A 23664-nucleotide genomic window follows, 5' to 3' on the forward strand; every position below is an offset into this window, starting at 1 on the left:
TAACTGTAGGCAGCTGGTCTGGGTGACTTCTCATCTGGCATTACTGTGAGAAATGGGCCAGAAGGTGTGTCTGCATTAGCACGTTGACTATTTATGGACTTTTCTAAACTCTTGAATTATGTTACTGATTTTATAGACAAAAGGTGACAACAGAAGTTTCCAAAAGTAGAAAGAAGATATGGGACAGAGCAGTGAGTTACATCAGTCAGTGAGGCTGTGACTGTCTTTAGGGATCTGTAACAGTGGTTGGCTGGAGGCTGGACGGAGCCCTTACATGTTGGTCAAAGAAAAATAAGCTCTGCTTTTTCAAAACCATTCTTAAAGGAAGTTTCCCAGGCTGTTTTGAGGAATACCCAATTAGAGGCAGTCGTAAGATGATTAGGATCAGGACCTCCCTATTTTCCAGGCAGTGGATGTATTAGCCTGTCACTAGTGAGCAAATGAACTGGGTATGGGGGGAAAAGTAGTTGGAAGAGGGAAAAAAAAACTTTCCTTGCTTACAGGGTGGCTGGTGTCTGTCTACCCAGCTGCCAGGATTTGAAATGCCTGCCTCAGGGCAAATGAAATGCTGAAGACATGTTTTCTTTAAAACTCCAAGTTGCAATTATGCTAACTGCGACTTCTCCTTTAGTCCAAAGCTTAGTATTTCTCTGCTAGGATTTGACTGTCAAACTGCCGGTGTCAGAAACTGGACCGTATCCTGCTAGAACGACTCCCGCTACCCAACAGGAAAGCGTTTCTGTCTGAACACACAGGTGCCTGCATAGGTCACTTCCCCGCTTTCCCAGGCCAAGAGCTGCGCTGTCAACAAAGCAAGCTGTGAAGTGCTCCTGCCACTTCTGCCTTTCCTGTCAGTGCTCTGTGGCTGCTCTAAGTAAAAGGGCCTCGCTATTGCCGTGATAACTAATCTATAGCACAACTCACATCCTTGAGTAAAAAGATAAGGGCTTGCCAAAACCCAGCTGTTCTGGGTGTCTGAAACTAAAGAACAAATCTTTTTGGTAGTCCTTCAGATCCGGGTGAGTTTTCATGTCCAGCGTGGGTTAGCCAAGTGCCAAGGCTCTGCAATGTCCGGTGTGGTGTTCACATTCCGCGATAGTACTTTGAAGTGACTGAAAATAATGTTATAACCTTTACTTGGAAATCCCATAGGTGTCCTGTTCATGGGAGCCTTTATGTATGTGGTCATAATTCTCAAATATAATTTTTTGGACAACAGTTAGATTACGTTCACCTATTTGTAAGCCATCGTTAAGAAACATGTAATTCCTAAGTGGAAAGGGTGAAAATGGTAGGAAAAAGGACCTATACTATTCTGTATAGGGGGCTGGGAACAGAGAATATTTGAATTTCAGGTTTTATTGGCTAATTACAGAACCAGAGACCTTAAAAGAAAAATTCCATCAGGAGTACCATGTGTACTCAACATTAGCTTTCAATAGATAATTTTGCTTCTTTAAAGATAGGATGGATGAAAGATCTTTAAGGACACTGAATTTTAGTATTTTAAGTTTATTAGGAATCTTTCTGTTTTAAAACTTTTAGGTATTTAAATGAAGTATTCTGGTTTTGATAATCCTGTTTAATTTCTTTCCTGTGAATAGCTTCACAAAAGCAGCCACTTTGATTATGTCTTGTTTATTCTGGTAATCTTTGTGTGTGACATTTAATTCTACTAGAATAAAATGTGATTATTATATGCAATTGATCAGTTCAAAATTAAAATGAATGTAATCTTCAAGTCAGCTAACATGCACTGTGAATTTTATTTTACAGTGTCTGAAATTTGGAGTGACGAAACATGTCTCAATCCGGTGAAAAAGTAAAGGTAAAGAGATGGCTGCATAGCCAAATTTTTGTTTAGAATCTATCCAACTTCTGAAAATACTTGTGTTTTTACTGAAGTGATAAAATAGTGAATTAATGATACCTTATTGCTTCGGATGCGTTTCTTAAAAGGAACTGTTTAGTAGAAACAGAGCTTGCATGTGATTCTAGTAATAGGCTTTCGGATGTTTGCCAGACATTCAGCGTTTGCTCACACATTTACAATGGTGCCTTTACCTAAGGAAATTTCATTTTACAAACCTTCATTTCCAATGTTTTTGCCCATCTGGGTAGATTTTAAAAGCACTGTTAGCAAATAACTAATTGCCTTTTAAGTGATTTCCCCTGTATCCCCCCCTGCCCCACTGGAAGTATGGCATTGTATAAAAACTGTTCTCATTATAAACTCATCTGTGAAGAAAACATTTGGTTCCAGCTAGCTCATAGGTCCCTAAATCAAGTGGCTGCAGTTCTTGTTTAGGCTCCTATTAGGTTTTCAGTCAATTAATAACAGATGGTGAAGCAGACTGCCCTTTTTATAGCCCAAATCTCTTTGATAAGTTTTTCAGGCACATTTCTTTTTCCTGCTTTTGTGTTAGAAGTTAAACATTGTGAAGATAGGTGAACACCTTAACAGTCACACAGAGATCTATCTTCTGCTTGTATCTTGGTAATCTCTGCATTACTATACAATGTTCTTGTTTTTCTACACGTAAGTGTAGGCATTATTTATTTTTACAGAAGATAGTAGCAGCAGATACCAAATTTGAACAGATATTTTTGACCTCTAGTTTAAAATCTTTGGGATTTTTAGCTATGTTTACAGGTTAAGATTAATAATAGTGTGTTCTTGCAAGCTTGCAGATTTTTTTTTATCCAAGGAGAGACTTTTGTTTATGTGTAGCTCAAGGTACTTACCAGATTTCTATTTATATCCAACTGCTTGGTAAATGAGCCGGTTTCAAGGTCTGCCTTGCCATAGCAGCAAAAAATTGTTTCATTCTCTATTTTTCCATGTACGTTATATACCTCTACACTTCATAGTATAGAATCAACTGAACTCTCTTTCAACTTTTTAGGGGGAAGGGGATCTCATTTATACTCAACTTTTGTTTTCTTGTCAGTTTTCCGACTCAGCAGGTTATGTGGGATTCGCTAATCTGCCCAACCAGGTTCACAGGAAATCTGTGAAGAAGGGCTTTGAATTCACGCTGATGGTGGTTGGTAAGTGTCTTGTTTAAGTATTTTTGACTGTTAAACAACAACAAAAAATTTCTTCCACATAGACATATATGTCTTTGTACTTAGAAATTGACTGTAATACAGAAGAAAAAGCTGTGAACCTCTCTACGCTCTCTAATTAAATCTTTTACTATTTTGTCATGTTTGGTAGGAGGGAGTATTTGTAGTGATTAAAGATGATGACTTTGAGCCAACAGGACATTTTTTATTCCTGACTCATCATCAGATGGTAGGGATAGTTGCTTAATCTTTCTTTGACTCCCATTTCCCCAACTGAAGGCATGAATGCACATGGTGAATGTCTTGCTGCTGAAAAATGGTGATGCTATTCTTGTGTTCTCTGCTGTTCTCTACTGACTCACTCTGGTATTATAACTAAACTTTTAATTTGCCTGTTCTGTGAATGAGCACCTGTAGGAGTCTTTGGTGGAAAGTCCTTTAGGCACAAAGCTGTTTTAAGTGACATGTTGAATTATACTTGCATTGAAACAGTTTAATGTTCTACAAGTGCAAAGGGAGTCCACAGTACTATCACCCTTTTGTAGCAGTTAGCCTTGGAATTACATGTTACTGAAAAATAAAAATGAGAAGAGATGCATAACACTTCCTTCTTATTCTCTGTGCTCTGTAGTACTGTTTGGGATTATTTGGTGACAGAGCGTTCAAGAATGTCTGTAAAATAAATAGGTAATTTGTGATAAATGTAGAGTTTTTTTCGTGTAGTTTGTGATGATAAATACAGATAACTTCTCCATCTCTTAAGATTAGGTTAGTAGCATCTAAAATAACATGGCCAGTTGTTCTAAATGCTCCCTCTTCTGATTCCTTGTGTTAGGAAAAAAGTGACTTTGAAATTTAGATTCAGTAATTACATTTACAGGTTTAATTTTATTACTTTGATGTAGGACAAAATTTGTATGACCTGAAGTTCCAGAATTATGGAACTTCTTAGGTGAATTTTGAGTAATTTTCTTACGATTTTCTGTTTCATGTTTCATAGGACATAGGTATCCTAACCATATGGATGCAAAGCTCAACTGTTAGTTTGGGATTGCTTATTTGTTCTCCCTCCTAACAGTGTTCCAGACTCAATTTCTGTCTTAGGAAAACCTTAAAGCTTTCAGAAATTTTCAACAGGAGAGTTACAGCTCCTGATTTTGTAAGTTTAAATGAAAAAAAACACCCCTTTTATTTCCCTGAAGTAACCTAACTATCTCTAGATCTATAGTCACAGTGCTGTATGACCTTTCAGCTTTTATTATGAAATCTATTACAGTAAACTTAGCATTTTCATGTAACATTTATAAAAACACTAGAGGCTTGTTTTTCCTGTGTTTTTGAAGTGCTTAGCTGAACCTTTGATGTTTTTATCTCAAAAACTAGGGTGGATCCTGACGAACAAATTATTTTTCCTCCATAATGTGGGTTTGGGGAAAGAGGAGGTGCTTTAAAAAAATGCTTAATAACCTGAATTATTTTCTTTGTAGGTGAGTCTGGCTTGGGAAAATCCACTTTAATTAACAGTCTGTTCCTGACTGATCTTTATCCAGAACGTTATATTCCTGGAGCTGCAGGTAAATGTGGTTTTGCAGTTCCTCCAGCACATACCCTATGAAATGTCATGTTCTTTCAGTTAACATTCCTTCATTCTGATGATAGCTTCATTCGTGAGACCCTTTATTCACACTGTCTAGATGTGTTTTAATCATCCAAATTATGTTTTTTTGAGCTGTCATTTTCTCATTTGTATTTCCTTTCAAAGAATCAGCTTTTGTTGTTTCTTCATCAATTTTTATTAAAAAAACCTAAATCCCCAAACCTTTAGGTGTCAATATACCTGAATGTGGTTTTGCTCTAATCCCCATTTCCTCTAATGTTTTTTTGCCTGTAATGCCTTAAATCCTAGTTAGAGGTGTAAATACCTTTTGACAAAGAATCTAGCATGCTTCTGAGTATTATAATTTTATTTTTGCACATTTTCATGAGTAAATCCCCTTTTTTTTTAGTTCATTGTTTCTTGTTTATTTACAAAAAGGTAGTGTTAAATTTTGACTAGCTAGCTTGTCTTTTTCTTTAAAATATTTTATATCATGTAGGTTACAATACACTGCATATTGCATTTCTTCCTTTGTTGCTCTCTTTTGCAAAGGTTTGTGCAGCAACTGATAGGCATAATAACAATCAAAGTGTTCCTTTATTTTAGAAAAAATAGAAAGAACAGTTCAAATCGAAGCTTCTACAGTAGAGATAGAGGAGCGAGGGGTGAAACTGCGGTTAACAGTAGTTGACACACCAGGATATGGAGATGCCATTAACAGCCAGGACTGGTATGTGTGAAAATATTTCTTTGCTTGATAAAGTTTGTATCTTACGCAAACGCTAGTGTGTCTGTCTCTCTGAACTTAAGTGATTCAGCTGGCGATCTTGGGATAACTGTGATGTACTAAAAGGAAGCAACAGGTTCGTTATTCTTAACATTAATGGAGTGTTATCTTGAATTCATGGTAGAGGGTCTTTTCTGAGTCCTTGCAGTTAAGCACAATTTTATAAGCACTTCTGCATTCTGGGTGCTCATCCTCACATCATCAGTGATGTGATCATTTAGTTTGTGTGAGCTTTCAAATAAACTTTCTGTTATAATTTTTGTTGTCTAAAATACACATCTCTAGTAAAACTGTATTACTTTGTGCAACTTCCTGTTTCAATTTTCTAACCACTTTTTTGTGTTTTTAAAAGGTTTGGTTAGTGTTATCTAGGCTGTCTATGATTCTCCCTCAAAATTAAAGGCCTTTCCTCCAGTAAGGTTCTCTGTGACAACCACAGTCAACTTTTTGTCTTCCTAGCCCTGATAGGGCAGAATTCTGGCAGAGGGAAATTTTTTGTCTTTTACTTTCTGTGTCTTTGGCCCATCCAGTTTCCATATTTTTAAGACAGTACTTTTAATTCCCTGTCCTTTATATGTACTAGTAGCAATTTGGATAGAACTGCGTTTCTTTTTATGATGGAGTTACTGCTTAGCTCTCTCTGGCCTCAATATTGCTGATAGTCTTTAATGGCTGAAACAATTGTCTGCACGTACACTGGACAACATACATAATTGCTTTAGGATAAAGATAATGAAGAAAGAAAATGGTAAAATAGCTATGAAGGGGCTGGGCAGTTTGTAACAAAATTAGAATTAATAAGTTTGTTCATAAATGTAATTTCCAAACCATCATTATTATGCACTTTAACTGTGGAAAACTGATCTTGTGATAACTTTTTTCAGATAAAAATGAGATATATTAATGTGCTTACTAGGATGCCTGAATTATTCTAGTGCAACTAGAAGGTAAACTTTGAATTTCCACATGGTTGTCTTTTAAGAAGCGCTAACAATATTTATTTTGCTTAGCCATTAATTTTTGTTGACACTTTTTTGTGGTGGTGGTGGTGGTAATCCTAAGGCAAACAAAGTGTTACTGTGCAGAGGAAAAGCACAAAGCTAATACTGGTTGATTTGAGTTTTTCAGTATAAGTTAAAGATCAGGAAGGAGGCAAATAACTGATAAAATAAACATCTGTAATGCTAATAGAATGTTTTGTAATCTTTTCTTGACAGAATGCTGTGTTATCTGGAGCATTCTGAAGAACATTGTTATCAGACATGGTTTTTCGTTTTGTTCCGTGGTGTACTGTGGAAACACAGTAGAAGTGAAGGCAGTGAAGTTACGTATTATACTAAATGAAAGTTTGAAAATGAAGCTGGGATTTTTATTTTCCTATCCTTTTTCTTACTTTATTAAGTTAAAAATAATTGAACTTTTAGAATAACACTAAGACATCTTTCTGGACTGCAGCATGGTCTTGCTTATTTTGTGCAGTGTTGACTAGAGCTTCCTTCCGCTGGAGCTAAGAGCTCTGCAGCCCGTGTATTGTGTTACATAGAGCTCTTCCTGTTGATTGTGTTGTAATGCCCTTTGTTTATTCTGTTAAGATGTTTCTGAGAGACCTACGTGTTCAGATTTTTCCCCTTTCTTTTTGGAGGCTTGCTAAATGAAGTCATTCCATGATGATTAAGACCCAGTAGAACAATTTACTGCTTTATACTAGGTTTTCTGTGACAAATCTTAAACATCAAAATACATTGCGGTAACAAATAGTACTTACATACTACAAAATAAAAAGATGCAGTTAATTGTCTCTCTCTAGTCCCATTTTCTTATGTCACATAAAAAGACTTTCTTTGAGCCATGACGAGTGTCATTTTGACAGTCTGTTAGTCTTTACAGGATGTCGTAGGGATTTGGATGGATAGACTCTTTGTTTTAAACTGTAGTCAAGACTAACCCAGTGCAACTACCTTCCTTCTTTGTTGGTTCAGAGGAAGCAAGGTCATGTTCCTGAACTTATGTTTGTGTTCAGGACCATTTACTGCAATTATGGGTAACCAGTAAATGGTGCTGATCTAGATCCAAGTTTTATAAAGCACTTTTTTTGGGAAAGCTACAATTTGTGCAGACTCTCTGTTTTTCAAGGTGAGAAATTTTACTAAGATTATTTTTGAACAGTGGTAAATCAAAATGGCACAATGTCTCTAGGAGGCAGCAGTTGCTGATCCTGTTTCAAATATCTTTCTCCTGAGTAGGTTTCCTGGTGGCTTTTGATTTCTGTCTTTGCATTGATGAAAGGGCTTAATTTTAGAGTTTGACTTTCAAGGATGGGAGCTGGGGTCAATTTTTATGTATTTTCTATCACAGAAGAAGTGCTAGTAAAGATTATGTGTTGTCAGGAGTTTGTCCAGTGGGTCTCCTGGTCTGGAAGAATAACAATGTTGGACTGGGAAATGAGTTATTAGAGAATGTGTTGTACTAAATCTATAAAGTGCATTACTTTTTCTTTTCCGAATTCTATTGTACTTAAAACAGCCTGTAAGGAAACGTGGATGCTAACCACAGTTAAATCATAGTGATAATTTTTTAGATTTTGTGTGAAAGCTTTAGTGCTAGCTGGAGTTCTGTATTCTAGAATCAAACTATACCTAGGAACGCTCTTGCCATCAGCTTAGGCGTGTGTTTGGAGAATAGCAAAATTCTTTATTCTTCCACGCATAAGGACATAGGGATTGTGAGAGAAGCATGTCCTTAAAGCAACATCTTTCATCAGACAGAAGAGAAAGGATTTAAGGAGGGGAAGAAAAAAAAATTGCTTCATGCACAGATTTGGGATCAAATCTGGCATCAAAAGGATGGTTGTCAAAAACAGTCAACAGATGAACTTGTCAGAAATTGCTGATCATATACCTTGTTTCATCTTGGTTGCAGTGTCGCTGGTCATTCTTTGATAACTGCTTTCTGGCTGCTTCTAACTTTCTTTTTTTACTGGCTTATGTTAAGTTGTATTTTGTGTTTTTGGCAGCTTGGTAATATTGTTCATTTTCCCCCAGTGGGCTTAGATGCAGCGGTTGTGTTGTTTGCTGTTACGATACAGGATGTGCTATCTCCTAAGTAATGATAGCGCAGTGGTATAAGCCAGGTGTTTCCCGGAAGTCAGGAGGTACAGGACACTAATGCCATATTTATAGGGAAAATTATAGCTGTTAGAGCTAGAAAACTGCACGTAAACTAATTACATTGCCAGAGAAATGTGTGATAGTTGCTTTCCCATTGTTTGTGCTTGGTTTCTGTCCTAGTATTTGTATGTCTTCAGTCTCATTACCTTTCACCAGCTAAGAGAGAGTATCTAAGACGAACAGGAACATGAAACTTGTCCTTTTTCAACACATTTAGTTATTAAGATGCTAATTCTTAAAGACTCGAGCAGCACTAAGGTCAAACCCCAATAAATTCCATGTTTTACTGTGTCGTCTTCTGTAGTATGACTTAGAAAGAAGCAAATCTTGCAAAGATATAAACGTGTGTATATATATTCTACTGTGGATTTATTCCTTCTAGATCCACAAGCTTACTCAACTTTGGAAAATCAAATTCCCTTCAGGATCCCTTCCATCATTCTTGTCCTTTTTCCATTATCTTCTTTACAGCCACGCAGCCCAGGGCTGAACTTCACTGCCTGTCACAGTATTTGCCGTCATTCTATGTGTTCGTTTTGCAGACTGCTAATTCTTTTTTGAGCTCTCTTGTCTGATTCCTCCTTAAATTTCTCTAGTCAAATTTGCACTTTCTCAACAACAAAAATATTATTTTTCAAGTTAAGCTTTCTGTTCAGTTTTTCCCCACGTAGTTTAAGATATGTTCACTACGCACAATCATCTGCCTAATCTTATCTTCATCAGTGTGTTCATTTTCCTTCCCTTGCAGTACTTAATATAAAGTGTCCTTTTATATTAATGTTGTTTGCAGGTGTCTACATGGTCTGGAATATCTTAAAACAACCTTCTTAGTAATGCATTGTGTTTTCTTTTCTCTCTCTGGTCACTGCTCTTTGTATCTGGTTGATCTATATGATCAAATTTTGTGTTCCTTTACTTCTTTGAAGGGCGTATTTTAAATTGCCTTGAACTAAGTAGGAATTATTTTTCTTTGCCAACAGAAAAGGATTCTGTAAGGTAACAAAAATAGCTTAATAAATCATGTGATGCTTTAGTGCATGACTTGCAAGTGTATTTGTACTTAATTCAAACTGACTAGAATACCAGAATTTTCATAGGTAACTATAGAAACCTAGCTCTAGGGTCAGGGTTATAAATCAAGAGGATATCCGGGATATGTCGTTTGTCAGCTGGTCTAAAAACAAATCCTCACCCTCTACCCCCAGAAAAAAAAGCAGAAAAATCCTCAGTCTTCTGTTCCTGTCTGTGTTGTCTCAGCACGGAGTGCTTTTTTTCTGAGCTTGCACTTGAACTTCTTATCCAGTGGACAGAGTAACACTTGAAAGTAGCTCTAGGCGTGAATAGACAGTTGGTGGTTGCTATGAAGATATCTTTTTTTGCATTATCAAAATGCTTTTCCTCAGTAGTAGATACAATGCTAGGAAGTTGAGTTTTTGTAACAGAAATGTTCTTAAAAGTGTGATTGTCCCCCTTCTGTTCTTGTATTTTCTTTTTTTTTTTTTTATTATTTTAAAGCTGATCTAAGATGACTGTCTTTCTCCCCCCCCACTGCGATACCACAGCTTCAAAACAATTATCCAGTACATTGACAACCAGTTTGAAAGATACCTTCATGATGAGAGTGGTCTAAACAGGCGCCACATTATAGACAACAGAGTCCATTGCTGTTTTTACTTCATCTCTCCCTTTGGGCATGGGTAAGAAAAAGCTCTTGAGCTCTTGTATTTTAGGGCATTGTATCATGTTCATAAGTCTGTTCATTACTTGAACTGTAAACAACTTTAATGTTAATTGGGTTACTTCCTACGTGGTCAGTTAGCCAATGCAATTAAAATGGTCTTTGAGGATTAATGCTCTCCTCTGCTTTGTCCCTTTTTTGGCATTTAATATTGTTTTGAAGCAGTCAGTAGTTGTTTATCACCCAGAAACGTAAGAGCTTATAATATCCAATTTATCTTATAGTGCCAATTTAATTGCAATTCAACCTTTACACAACCAAGCTGATAAGCAAGTGCTCTGACTTAATTTATTCTGGAAATATTATTTATGTAGATGCTTGAAATAAATACTTTTTAATACATTTGGTCTGTTTAAAAAAAAAAAAATCCCATTTTTTTCCCCATTTTTTTTCTACTTGTTGGCAGGCTGAAGCCATTAGATGTAGAATTCATGAAGGCTCTTCATGGAAAAGTCAACATTGTCCCTGTGATTGCCAAGGCTGACACACTGACGCTGAAGGAGAGAGAAAGGCTGAAGAGAAGAGTAAGTCTAACATTTGATCATGAAAACAATGCAACTCATACAATGTTAAAGCCAAATGTAAAATAATTTCAAACAGAAGAGGGGTGAATGATATTGGCCAAGGACCTAATCTTCAGGAAGCGTGAGGTGGGAAATCTTCACTGAAGTCTGATGTGCTTTAGCAGTTACACTTGCTGAGAATCTGGCCATTCTTGGCTTCAACTATCTTAGCAAGCAGTGCACTCCAAAAAAGTGGGTTTTGAGCAAAACGGTTTGTAACGAGGGCTCAAATCATCCTGAAATGCATGTAGTGTAGATGTTTCAGGCTAGCTCTCGATTGGTCCAGTGGACTGCATGCCCACTAGTGGTGGGAGTGCATTAGATACGTTCTGAGGGTGTATCTTTAGGTTTAGTTTAATCCAAAAGAAACGTGGTTTGTGTACTTTAACTGATAGTAATATTGTTTGTGGAGCTGCTGCTTTTTATAAAGAAACTATTTGATTCTTCAGCAGCATATTTCAGGCTCAGTTTTCATAGGTACTTATTTTTTGGTTCAGCATTTGGTAGCAGAATGCTGTTGAAAGATTTGAAGCAGGAATTTAAGTGGAATGTTAATTATTTGACAATATAATTCACTGGAAATCTGAATGTTCTGCTTTGTCAGTTCAAATACATAATAAAATAGGTTCTAGCTACAGTCATCTTTCACAAAAGGAGGTGAAATGAAGAGGAACATACTCTTACCAGGTTTCAGTACTTGCTGTAATTGTTTTGGGACTCTTTCTTCTGTGCTGCTTTTATCTGATGCTTGGTGGCCTTTCACGGTCAAGCATAGTATAGTGCACATGCTGTTTGACATTCACTTCTGTGTATTGTTAACACTGGATCTTAGCTGAAACACGGCAGTCATGCAAGCAAACATGTTTCCCAATGTGAATTTGGAATTGCTTATTTTTCAGTACAATTCTGAACATCACAATAAGTGATGTTAGATTGAGGGTTTATGATTCACATTTATTGTGGAAGATGGAGATGAATCCCAGTTTACATATCCTGCGATGAACAGTTTAATTTAAAGGCAACCTTTTTTGACCATATTCGGTGCTAATCCATGTCTAGTTCTTTCTAGTTTGAGCAAAGTTACTTTTAACTAACTAGTCTTTAAAACAGTCTTGACTTACATATACGGACACCACATTTATGCATTGGCTAAATATAACAAGATGAGTGTCATTTATGCTGTAGTCTGAGGGAGTGGTTAGGAAACAGGTAAACAAGTCTTCATTATTTTTGTACTGCTGGCAAAGGTCACTACAAACTGAGTTTATACTAAGTCAAATGTATAATGTGATTCCAAAGCTTTGAAAGTCTAGCTACTGTATATTGTTCTAACTCAAAGCATCTTGGCTAACAGAATCTCTAATCAAGAATAAGAATCAAAATCCTGCTTTGGTGACGCAGCTTGAAGTCTTATTTTTTTTAGATGTTTCTGCCATTTGGCCATCAATCTAAAGTAAAATGTTTTTGTTTTGCCGCTTTGGACTAAGCAGCAAGATCAGTTTGTGGTGCTTGCAAAGGAAACCCAGCTTGGAGTAATTCCTGTTTGGTCTTTCTGGAATTCAAAGTTATTTTTTAAAACTCTTGAGTGGGAAGAAATGCAAGGCAGTTTCACAAGCTGTGCCATGCAAGGCTGCTAAGGAAACCTGCTTAAAAGAATGACTTCATGAGAGGGGAACTAATATTTTGACTTTTTTTTTAATTTCCCATGGGAAGGCTAATCTTTAAGAACACAGAATCCTCTGAGGCCAATAAAATTCAGATTTGAAGAAGCAAAATGCTGTTTCATTGTTAGGACCATAAAATACAGTTTGTTTTTATTGCAATTCTTTTTCCTTTCAGGAAAGCACTAGGTTTAACAGCTGTAATATATTATTCTAGCACCCCTTGTTGTCGGCTTTCCCGTTATTGTTTCACTTGCATTTTATCTTTAAGATCTCAGCCAGGTTAAATGTGCTTTCTTGTTTTATGCAGCTGTTTAAAGGCATCACACTGCAGCGCTGCCCCACCTATCCCAGCTGTGCATCTTTTATTATCATTTGGTGACAATTTAGTTTTTGCAAAACAGTAACAACATGCATTGATTTAAATGTAGTTGTGTGAATGTGCTGAATGCTTATTGGCAACGCTTATTCCCGAATTTCTTTTTTTCTTTTAAAAATATTGCTCTCTGTGTTGGCTGGGGGCTCGTAATATTTTATTCAGTGTGTGAGTGCGAGGGATGTTTATATACCTGGCAGGAAAACATTGTCATGGGAATTGCTGTGGTTCATACATGGTCGTTCCTCTTCTAATGGTGTGAGGGATTGTTTTATTTTAAACAGCTGTTTAATAATCAAGCTCTGGTTGGACAAGTTTTATTTGTACTGTAGCTATCAGTTGCCATCACAACAGAGGATCGAGGAACTGAGCAATACTATGGGAAGGCTCATTAAGACCTCTCATCCGTTTGAAGTCTGGTTGTATTTGTATTACCAGGTTAATGTCCAGTTATATACGTAGTAATGACAGCAAAAGTCCTTTTTTGAATGTTTTTATGATTACCTCAACCCTCCCCCAATTTTGCCCATACTTTGTCTACTGTAAGAGTTCATTACTGCCATAGTGCTGTTGCTTGGTTCAGGTGCTGGTTGTGGTGTTGTAACTTGTTAGGGAACACTAATCTAGGACGTTTGCACAGTTAACCTTTTTCTGCTGAGACATCCAAGATCCCTTTGAAGAGGGTTATTGTGGAATCTCAGCATTCTTTGTGCTCTCCTCATACCACCACACTTTCTTTAGTGAAAGAAAATCTTGTCAGTGCATTCGATGGGATTTCTGACTTAAATGTTTTTAATAGTATGGCAGTAGAAGCATCTCTTCAGTTTTGAAGGAAGGATTGAGTTGTGCCACCTTTTGAAACTGCCAAAGGCCTGGAATTATGCTAGCTGCTTACCCTTGCAGTGATTTCATTAGGAAAAGAATGTATACAGGAATACAGATAGTGTATTTTTTTTTATGTTAATCTCAGACATTAGTGACAATAAAGAAAACTGTTTATGGATAGTTTTTCTCTTAGTGGATTTTGAATAACTTTCTCCAGTTTAAGTGAATAATAAGCTTTTGTCTTTTTGATTCTAGAGACAATAGGCACTGTCTTTTAAATTTTTGTGTGTATCGAATACACGAAAATACACTTTGACATGGGCTGCATGGTTTTGATGCTGTAACTAATGAATCCCTTCTCCAAATTCATTGCTTTTCATTATTTTTTCATATTAACTTCACTTTGGTTTTGTCTGCTTCTGTATTATGCTCCATGTAAATCTTCTGTTTTTTTTTTAACGATTTATTTGCTATGTTTTCTGAAAAGGCATTTATCTTTTGTGCTTTTTGAAAAATCTTTAAGCCTGTGTTTTTGGCATTTTGGACACTGAGTCAGGTGCATATTTGTTAGTCTTCAAAAAGTGCTGTGCAAGAGTACATTGTATTACAAATATTTTATTAGTTATGCAGCTAAAATTCATAGCAAATAGTGTTCTAATTCGATTACAAACAGTTTAATTCAGAGGTAATCTTAGCAAATGTTTTGGCTTTTTAAAACGCTTGCTAGTAAGCTCTTTAAAAGAGAACCTCTGTAATTAGCAAATCTCAGCAATGTTTTTAAGATACTTTTTTTGCAATAGTAAAATAAAATCTTTAAAATACGATCAGGTCTAGTGTAGGTGTCCTTTCTTCATTTTAAGGATGTGATTGCTTTCCCACTTAGTATTCCTTTCTTACCTCTCAAAACATGTAGGCTGCTTGCTGAGTACTTTTATACCTTGAGCTGTCCTTTCCAGGATATTTATGGACTTGAGGTTCAACTCTCTGTTGAATGAAGAAAAAATGAAAAAATTATTGAGTTTTTCCTTGGAATGAAATTAATGCCATGTAAAATAGTCTTGTAGGACATAAACTAATTGGTAGTACATAAACTCAAAGCGTAAGTAATGGAAATTTCTGCTAATGATTTTTTCTAAGCATTGTCAAACTACTTAAAGCAGAAAAACATTCTGAGTTTTCTAGATGTGACAGACTAGTAAATCAATTGTACATATTTTTAACTTAATACCTCTTCAACGAAATAACAATTCATTATTTTTCCTTTTTTGTAAACTTCAGGTTCTGGATGAGATTTCTGAACACGGCATTAGGATTTATCAGCTCCCTGATGCAGATTCTGACGAAGATGAGGAGTTCAAAGAACAAACCAGAGTTTTAAAGGCAAGTTTCACTCCTAATTTATTATTTTGCTGCAGTAGTTCTTCAAGCCTACAGTGTGCTTAAAGGTACTTTATTCCTTTATAACATGTTGAAAATTCAAGTTTTCTTTGGATGTTGACTCTGAATTATAATCCTTTTTATTCCAGTCTCTGCTTCATCAGAATTCCAAATGTAGTGTGTCGTGACTTTCTTTTCATTTCCCTTTTAAATGTAAGGAACTCTTCCCCAAGAGCTGTGGTTTGCAGTCTGTTTTATGTCTCAAACCTTTTTACATGCAAGCAAAGAGAGAGAATGTGTGCATGTTATCGTTACTGTACTAATTAACAACTTTCATCTCATTAGAGCAGATAATAAAGGTTTTACTGAGGTAACTTCCTCTTTGTGCTGTGATACTTGCAAAGGTGCTTGAAGAATGTATCTGAAATTCTCTCGCTAGCTACTTTAATCTGTATCTAAGTATGTTTCTGTTGGCGGTTTTCCATGCATGATGTTATGTCAGATGACACATTATGCCCAAACTGTACTTCAACAACAGTCAAGTGTTCCTAAAGCAAAGCGTCATTTCCTTTTGTGCCTCTCTTAAGACAAACTGATCCTGACAAAACCACAGGTGTTAATAATGAGAGGTTGCATTGCCTGGGATAGGAGTTGTTGGTTTTCTGATGTGGAAAGATTTTAGTAGAGTGCATTTGTCAACATTTCTTTTCCCCCTCCTCCTGTCTGTTACTTAAAAGTCTTTGTGCTTTCTTTAAAAGAAAAACAAAACACAAAAAAAGTAACCAGTCAAAAATCAAAACAGTAACTTGTTTTGCTCTGTCTCAACTAGGCTAGCATTCCCTTTGCTGTTATTGGATCCAATCAACTTATTGAGGTGAAAGGGAAAAAAATTAGAGGCCGTCTGTATCCCTGGGGAGTTGTTGAAGTTGAAAATCCAGAGCACAATGATTTCCTTAAACTGCGCACAATGCTGGTGTGAGTAATGGTAAAATTATCCCATCCCCTGTGGTGACATAACTGACACAATGACTAGAGAGTTGTAAGAACATGAATTCCTTAGTTCAAAACTAGCTCTGATGTCAGTGTAGAGTGACTTCTTATTGTGTGTCCACCCCCCTGAGCTTGTTTTGCTGCTGTAATCCTGCAGTCTCTGCCTTCGGAAAGTATTTTCTATATTTTTCGTTGTCAGATATATGTGACAGTTTTTATGCCTATGTGAACTGATTTGATGGCTTTACATGTAAATTTAAGTTTTCTTATAGTGCAGTGGGTGGGGCAGAGAGGCTTTTAAAATATTACTCAAAGTGATTGATGAAACTGTGAAGAGTATTCTAAAGGCAAAGCTCAGTTTTCTTGGCAGTATAGGAAATTCTGTGTTAAATATGATACCCTGTCACTTATGATTTTAGCTGATATGGATATTCTGCTTGTGTAGATGGTCGTAAGTGATTTTTTTTTTTTTTTTAATGATATCTCGCTGTTGTTGGAAATTGAATTCTGTTGTTTATTTCCTATTTCAGTCTCTGCTGGGCAGGGATTGCCCTCTGCTGGGCACTGGTAGCAAGCTTTTTTGGCAATTGAAAAATGTTAGGCAATGTCAGCTGTTATGTGAGCCAAGGAGCTCCACCTAGTTCTCAGTTACAAATTATACTTAATAGTACTTAATTCCTAAAGTATTTTTTGACTCTTAAAGTATCTTTCTGAGTAACTGTCTTCGCAAGGTTCACTGCAGAGACTGGTATAAACAACTTCTGTAAAGTAATTAGTGAACAAGAGGACAGCATACTTTGGGTCTTTGAAGAATACAGGTTGGAGGGCACTTAAGTATGACTTAAAGACAAATAAACATGAAAGCAGTGTTCTGGCTAGCTTTATGGCAGGCTTGGTCTGTAAGGATTATTTTTCCAGTAAATACATCCATTATATAAAACAAAAACAGAAGATAAAAGGGTGTTTTTCTTCCCTTTGACAAGAAGGACAAAGTGTTCAATAGCCCTTTGCGTGTTCTAGAACGCACATGCAGGACCTGCAGGAGGTGACCCAAGATTTGCACTACGAGAACTTCCGTTCGGAGAGGCTAAAGCGAACTGGCAAGTAAGTGTGTGCGTGCCTTTGGGCTCTGCTGCTTGTGAGTCTCTTTCCACTGTGACACTGGACTTGTTCTTCCTCCTAACTAATCCCATCTGTAGCTAATTATTCCTCATGAGATTTCAGTCTATGGAGTTACTGAAATTTGTATGAAATGCTCTTCCGGAAGAGAAGTAATATGTAGCAAAGTGCTGTGCTTACAAACAGCTGTTCTTGGTTTTGTATCCATTCCCTTTTCGCTATGCTTTTAATTGGAATGCGCATAAAGAAGTAGTGGGCCACCAGCAAGATAGGTTTTTATTTAATTATGTCTACTTGGAAAAAATAAACTCTAGTGGGCACATTTAAATAGGCCCCAGCCTATCTGATTAGATAGGGTGTTGCTTCTCCAGTTACTGCAGGACTGCCATGGTGGCTGTTCTCTTGCTCCTTCATATATAGCTAGAGAAAGCAGTTTAGAGCAAACAGTCTTCTTTTGGTAGTGTGTGTGTTTTAATGCAAAAAATCAGCATCTACTTGTGCTGCATCTTTTTTGATAGCAACTTATTCTTGTCCCCGTTTTACTTATTCTTTAAGTATTCAGCCAACCATTTTGATCTTAAAGAAGAAAGGAAGTAGCCTACACAGCTTTTTAATGGTTGATTTTTGTACCATATATAGATAGTGGAGGAAATCTCTTGATTAGAATAAATAGCAAAAAATCCTCATAGCAGCGAAGAAATAAAATTTTAAGAAATGGAGAGTGAGTAACGAGAGTCTATGAGGTAAAGATGGCATTTTACAGAAGGGAAGTATGGGTTTAAGAATCTCCTAATTTCCCCTGCGCGGAAGCATGTAGACTTTTATATTAGCTGAAATATGAGCCTTTAATCTATTCTTGGAGATTTTTACTTCTTTATCTTATACAATCAATGCGTTCTTTTGTTCAATAGGCCTGTTGAAGAAGAAGTGGTAGACAAGGATAGAATCCTCCAGCAGAAAGAGGCTGAGGTAAGAGGGAGCTTCTAAAACTGTTGCTCTTTAATATAACATGCTATATTCCAGTTTCAGTATTCTACATCAACTACTGCCTACGGAGTGTAGGATTGGAGTTGTGAAAAATTACAGACCTAATCGGAACATACAAGTTGCCCATTCAAAGTGTTTTGTTTATAGTCACTTGTATACTGTGGATGGTAGGTAGCATGTGGACTTTAGGCAGGGTATTTGTCACTTCCCATTTGTATGCTAATTTTCCATAAGGATAATTGCTCTTTTTTAAGTATTGAAATCAGTTTATATTTGTCAGCTACATATGCTTCTTTCAACGTAGTATGTTGGGGTAAACTGGTAGTCTAATGTAATTTCAGATGTGCATGGCTTACTACAAGCACGTTACCAGTAAATTTCTTCTTATGTCTTGTGGCTATGGAGTAGAAAAAGGTTGTTGAGTCTTTTAAAATCCCACAATATAATTAATATGTATGTTTTTTCATCTTAATCTTGACTTGCAGCAAAATTCATAGTATTTCTCTCGTACCAGTCAACTTATGGATTTGGTGTTTTCAATCTGATTTCTTACTCTGGTTTCAAGTTATTACTAGGCCTTTCAACTTAACATTTTTATGCTAAAGTTCTAAAGATTCGGAGATTTTTAGCCTAGTATTTAAATTCAAATAGTACGCTGCCAATGCTTATGACTGCTTGCATTGTGAAAACTCAAGACTTGCTGCCAGTTGGAAGATAGTGATTTTTTTTCTGTTTATCCTTCTTTTATCCAGTTCAGCTTGGATCCAAGTCCATAAATGCAGGAAGGCATGATTTAAGATTAATGCATATATGCAGTGATTTAGAGTAATAAAAAAACCCTACAAGCAGTTTTGTGTGTTTCTGAGGTGAAAGATTCAGACTCCCATACATGGAAATTTTTGAAATATGGTTACTTTGGTCTGTGCATTTCCTTTTTCCTTCATCGCATCCATATTTAAAAATAGCTAACCCTGGTTAGCTATTGGCTAACCCTGGCGTGGTAGCATAAATAGCAAAAAATTCTCCTAAAAGGAAATGCAGAAGCAGCTGATTATCACCATAAGTAGTAGTTAATAATATGAATTACTGGAGATTATACGAGATGCATCTTTATCACTGTATAACTTCATTTCAGCAACATAAGCACACTTGATGGCCATGCACTTATGAGTGGAACTTCTACAAGTGTTCTGTGCACAAATTAACTGCCTCCCACTTACTGATGTGTGTGCAAAACAACAGTAGACCATCAGCTGATAGCCAGGAATACTAGATGCTTTGAAAATGTCGAGAGCATTGTTTTTCTTTCTTTTTCTTTTTTTTTTTCTTAATGCTTCCAAGATTCAGGCAGTAGACTTAGAGAATTTAAGTCATAACTGTTTTTCTTGTTATTTGAACTATATAAATTGTACGTCTAGTTGTTAAGTAGAAACTTGGGTATCCTTGTAGAACTATTTGTCTTAAGGCTTATGTCTGAAAAAATTCTGCTGTAACTGTTTCCCCTGGAAACTGTTGATATGGCAGGTACATTATTATATACTGGTCTGTTCTGACCACTCTTCTGTGGATGTATATGTAGTATTTTTAATATATATGTATGGAATGTATTTTTTTTTATATATAATATGGTTAAAGGGATGAAGTCTTGAATTTCTTGTAGGACAGTCTCTGAAAATTTCCTTTGGGAGTAATCATCTCTGAATAACTGCTGCTGAAGTTGCAGAGGATTAGGATAGAACTTGAAACAACAAATAGATTTTTAGCTTGTGCGTTCTATTGTCCCAAAGAGGTCAAGAGGCTTTTCTGAATCTTCTGTAGATAAGCTGGTATGAAATCCCTTCATCTCCCTATCATGCCTAAGGTTCAGACTGGGAAAAGTCTGGGGAGAGGAGAGGCACGGAGGAAATGGGTTTGCATTCCATGGCCTTCGCAGAGAAAACAAATATCCATTTCCCCTCCTGTTTTGCATTCCCATCAGTACCGGTGCTTGAAGTTCTATTTACAGTTTTGTGAGGTTTATCTAACCTTGGAAGGAATGAATGCTTGGGCTAGTGCCAGGATCATCTTTATCAAGGCATCACTTTTGCTAAATGATCTTTTATTATGCCAAAGGATGTGGTCCCCAGTTCAGCAATATGGAATTGCTAATCTGTCATTTTGGATTTATTGCTCAGTCTGGTTGTGCTTTTTGCTCATTTGCAAGTGATGGCCTGTTCTTCTGAGCTGGGAAGTGAAAATAAGAATAAAGGTATCCATGTTCCTTACTGTAAATATGCTGCAGTTCAGATTATTTTGATGTTGTGTGCACAAACTTGAAGTTTATAGTGTCATGCCATACTCTTCCTACTCTGAAAATACCTCATAATAAAAACCTTTCAAAGTTTTGAGAGTCAATATTTCCAGAAAAATCTTAAGGCCATGATTACATGAAACAGCAATGAACAAACTTCCTCTGATTTTTCCAGTGAGCTACCCCGAGGCTTTGGGCAAATCCCTTCGCTCCACTGTCTGCAGTGGAGTTCATCAGCAGTAGGCTGAATATAATAGAATTAATCGCAATGTTGAAATTTTCTCTATGTCCTTCAACTTTCTGAAGGTGTTTAACCCTTTATCAGATAAGATGAAGAACTCTGGTTTAGTATGGGAATCAGTGGGGGACAGCCTGCAGTGGCAGGGCTGCCAGGCTGGGGCCTAGGAGCAGCCCTGCGGGTAGGTGAGGATGTGATGAACGCTTACGTGTGCAAGTAACTGCCTGGTATTGCAGGTATTTGTGTTTTCTTGAAAGACGAGGTGAAAACTTTTATGTAGAGAGACAGCATGGCTGCTGATGAAGGCCTGCAGATCTGAGGGAAATGAAAACAGCTCTAAGGTTTAATTTGTGTTGTGGAATGCTATTGCCTAGTGCAGGGGGAGGGAGGCATGCTTTCTGCAGAATGCTTCAGCCTTCCTCTGTGAAGTGATGTAGTCTCAGTCCTGGGAGAACATCATGGGAAGAAAACACTTAGTAAGCAATTAGCAATGGGAATCCTTTGGGAGATGGAGTGAAGAACAGTTGTTTTTCTTTTGTTGTTGTTTTTGTTTTTTTTAAGTAATTGCCTTTTTTTTTTTGTCCTTTTGAGTTGTTATTTGAAGGAACGATGCTTGCTGCCCATGTAGTGTGATGGCTGTGGCCATAGTGACTTCTACTATTTATGATGTCAATGTGTCCTAGTGAAGACATTTATCTCGATGGTAGCACCTTTCCAATATAGTAACTTTGTCAGGAGTTTTTTTTCTTGTCTTCAGTTAGCAAGATGAGTTGTACTGTTTGGTATTGGAAGTATTTTTAGCCAACGGCAACTGTCATGGGAACATCCTGGTGTACCAGAAAATCTACTGTCTACAGTTTTCCATCTTGCCCTATTCTTGCAGTCTCTTCCCTTATGAACTTTCTTATGCAAAGGCATGGGTAGAAATAATCGTACTTGGCGTGGGGAGGGGAAGCGTGTCAGTGGGAAGTAGATATTGTTCATTTTGGAACATTTATTTTCCTGTGATATCTGTAGGGTTGTCACTGAAAAGCTACTCACCTCATTCAGACAGGAGCAGTACTTGTTGGTATTCTGGGCAAAACATACTACAGATGAAATCTTGTAGGTAAAGCAAAGCTGTGTATCTGTGGTTTCTGATAATGGTGTGGAAGCCATGAGGAAGCTGTATGGTTCACTTTTAACTCTGTAACCTTAACTCTCATTTTAAATGTTTGTTTCCTTTCTGTGTTGCTACAGTAGTTATGTGTAGTCACTAGCCAGTAGTTACATGATAATTTGAAGTATCATTTTAGTGGTTTGAAGTATCAAATTTTAGTGCTGACATGATAAGTAAACTAAGTGGAGTTTATGCCAAGGTTAAGTTTACTCTTTTGATTTTTGTTATCTGGGAATTCACAGGAATTATTTGTTTTAACAGATTTCCAAACATTGTTTCCTAGCTTTCTTTTCATTAGCATTGACCCTATGCTATCATGTTGTAGTGTCCTTTCTTTAGGGGATGAATGCAAGTTTCCTGCTGAATATAGTAAGGCTGCTCTTACGAGTAGGAGGGTTTACTGCTGAGCAAGATAAAGTCATGGTATGCCCTTGATGCTTGCAATCCCCAACAGCGAAGGGAACACAGGTGTTGATATGATATCAATGTCAGTCTTTTGTGTGATCTTTTACATTCACCTTTATTAAGAGGAAAGATGTTTCTGTGTATGCAGTAGGTCTAGTAAGGTGAAGTCAGGAGTTGTTTTCAGCTGGTATTGTAACATGTACGAATGGTTCTTATGTCCTGTCATCCACCTGAAGAAAAATTGTGGAAGAGACTGACATCGTTACCACTTTGAGTACAATCCAGCTTGATTCTTCTTTTTTTAGTTTTAATTTTAATTTTATACTCAAGCTGACAGGATTCTTACTGTGCAAACTATTCTCTCTCCTAGGGAGAATGCACACAAATACCTAAGTTCCATTATTCCCTCTAACTTTAGCCCCATAGTTATGCAGCCAGGTTTTAGTGTGAGGTGTCTATCATTACTCATAGGCTGTCTGCTAAGAATACTGTTATGAAACTGATAGTTGTGAGTTTGCTTAGAGCTCTTGAGAAGCCACAGTTTGATAGTAGAAAGCAACCATTCTGGATTGTTTGCATATCAAATGTTCAACAAAAAACAAACCAAAATGCTGATGCAGCCCAGGATGCAGTGAAAAATATAGATGTGCTTGAGTACCTTTTTATTTTTATTTCCTTCTTTTTTTTTTGACAACTTTCCTTATGAAAAGGAAACTTCAATAACGACTTACCTGCTAATGGCCATGGGAGACAACAGTGTGCCTATTTTTTTTTTAACAGGCTTTCTGCCTGAAAGTCTTTCTACTGAATTATGCTAAAATAGCCTCAGAAACTTGCCATTATTTAGCTAATGAATGACACTAACAGTCCACCAGTAGATCTCAAAAACACCACATGAAAATGGAAAAGAAAAATCTTCTTAGAATCATTGTGTTAGAGCAGAGTAGGTCTCTTAGTGCTTTTGTCCTACCTTATGTTTGAATCATATGAAGCATCTGATTTCTTTTCATGGTGTGGGCATATTTTTATCAATTAAGGTTAAGAAAATGTGAGAGTCAACGCTGTATTTAAGTCTTAAAATATGATGTTGGCTATTAGCAGAATGCTGCGTTTGAGCAATCACCATAATACATGTGCAGCAGTGTCTTCCCCTGTGACTACTGAATGGTTTCTATTCTGGGAATGTTTCATGGCTCAGCTTGGAGTGCTCTTGGGAAAGCTCAAGTAGACGAGCTTCCAAAAAGCTAGTTTTTATTCTGATGATAAATCTGCAGAGAGGCCGTTCAAAAAGACTAGGTGTCTTACATTTTTACAAG

At 36.8% G+C, this 23664-nt stretch overlaps 1 protein-coding gene across 3 annotated transcripts in view; it reads left to right on the forward strand.

Moving 5' to 3' along the window:
• LOC137670132 (septin-2) overlaps positions 1 to 23664 on the forward strand; it is a 38685-nt gene that overhangs the window by 3885 nt on the left and 11136 nt on the right. For 2 of the 3 annotated variants that reach the window (XM_068412782.1, XM_068412783.1), the window contains exons 2-11: positions 1777 to 1828; positions 2952 to 3051; positions 4557 to 4643; positions 5273 to 5396; positions 10183 to 10317; positions 10765 to 10882; positions 15062 to 15163; positions 15990 to 16135; positions 17171 to 17254; positions 18181 to 18238. In XM_068412782.1, coding sequence (XP_068268883.1) covers positions 1802 to 1828; positions 2952 to 3051; positions 4557 to 4643; positions 5273 to 5396; positions 10183 to 10317; positions 10765 to 10882; positions 15062 to 15163; positions 15990 to 16135; positions 17171 to 17254; positions 18181 to 18238 — 981 coding nt within the window. In that variant the 5' untranslated portion in view covers positions 1777 to 1801. Of the gene's footprint in view, positions 1 to 1776; positions 1829 to 2442; positions 2498 to 2951; positions 3052 to 4556; positions 4644 to 5272; positions 5397 to 10182; positions 10318 to 10764; positions 10883 to 15061; positions 15164 to 15989; positions 16136 to 17170; positions 17255 to 18180; positions 18239 to 23664 lie in introns of those variants that run through there. The other variant, XM_068412784.1, reaches the window with a different exon arrangement.

Source organism: Nyctibius grandis, chromosome 14 (assembly GCF_013368605.1).
Source record: "Nyctibius grandis isolate bNycGra1 chromosome 14, bNycGra1.pri, whole genome shotgun sequence".
NCBI classification, from domain to species: Eukaryota; Metazoa; Chordata; class Aves; order Nyctibiiformes; family Nyctibiidae; genus Nyctibius; species Nyctibius grandis.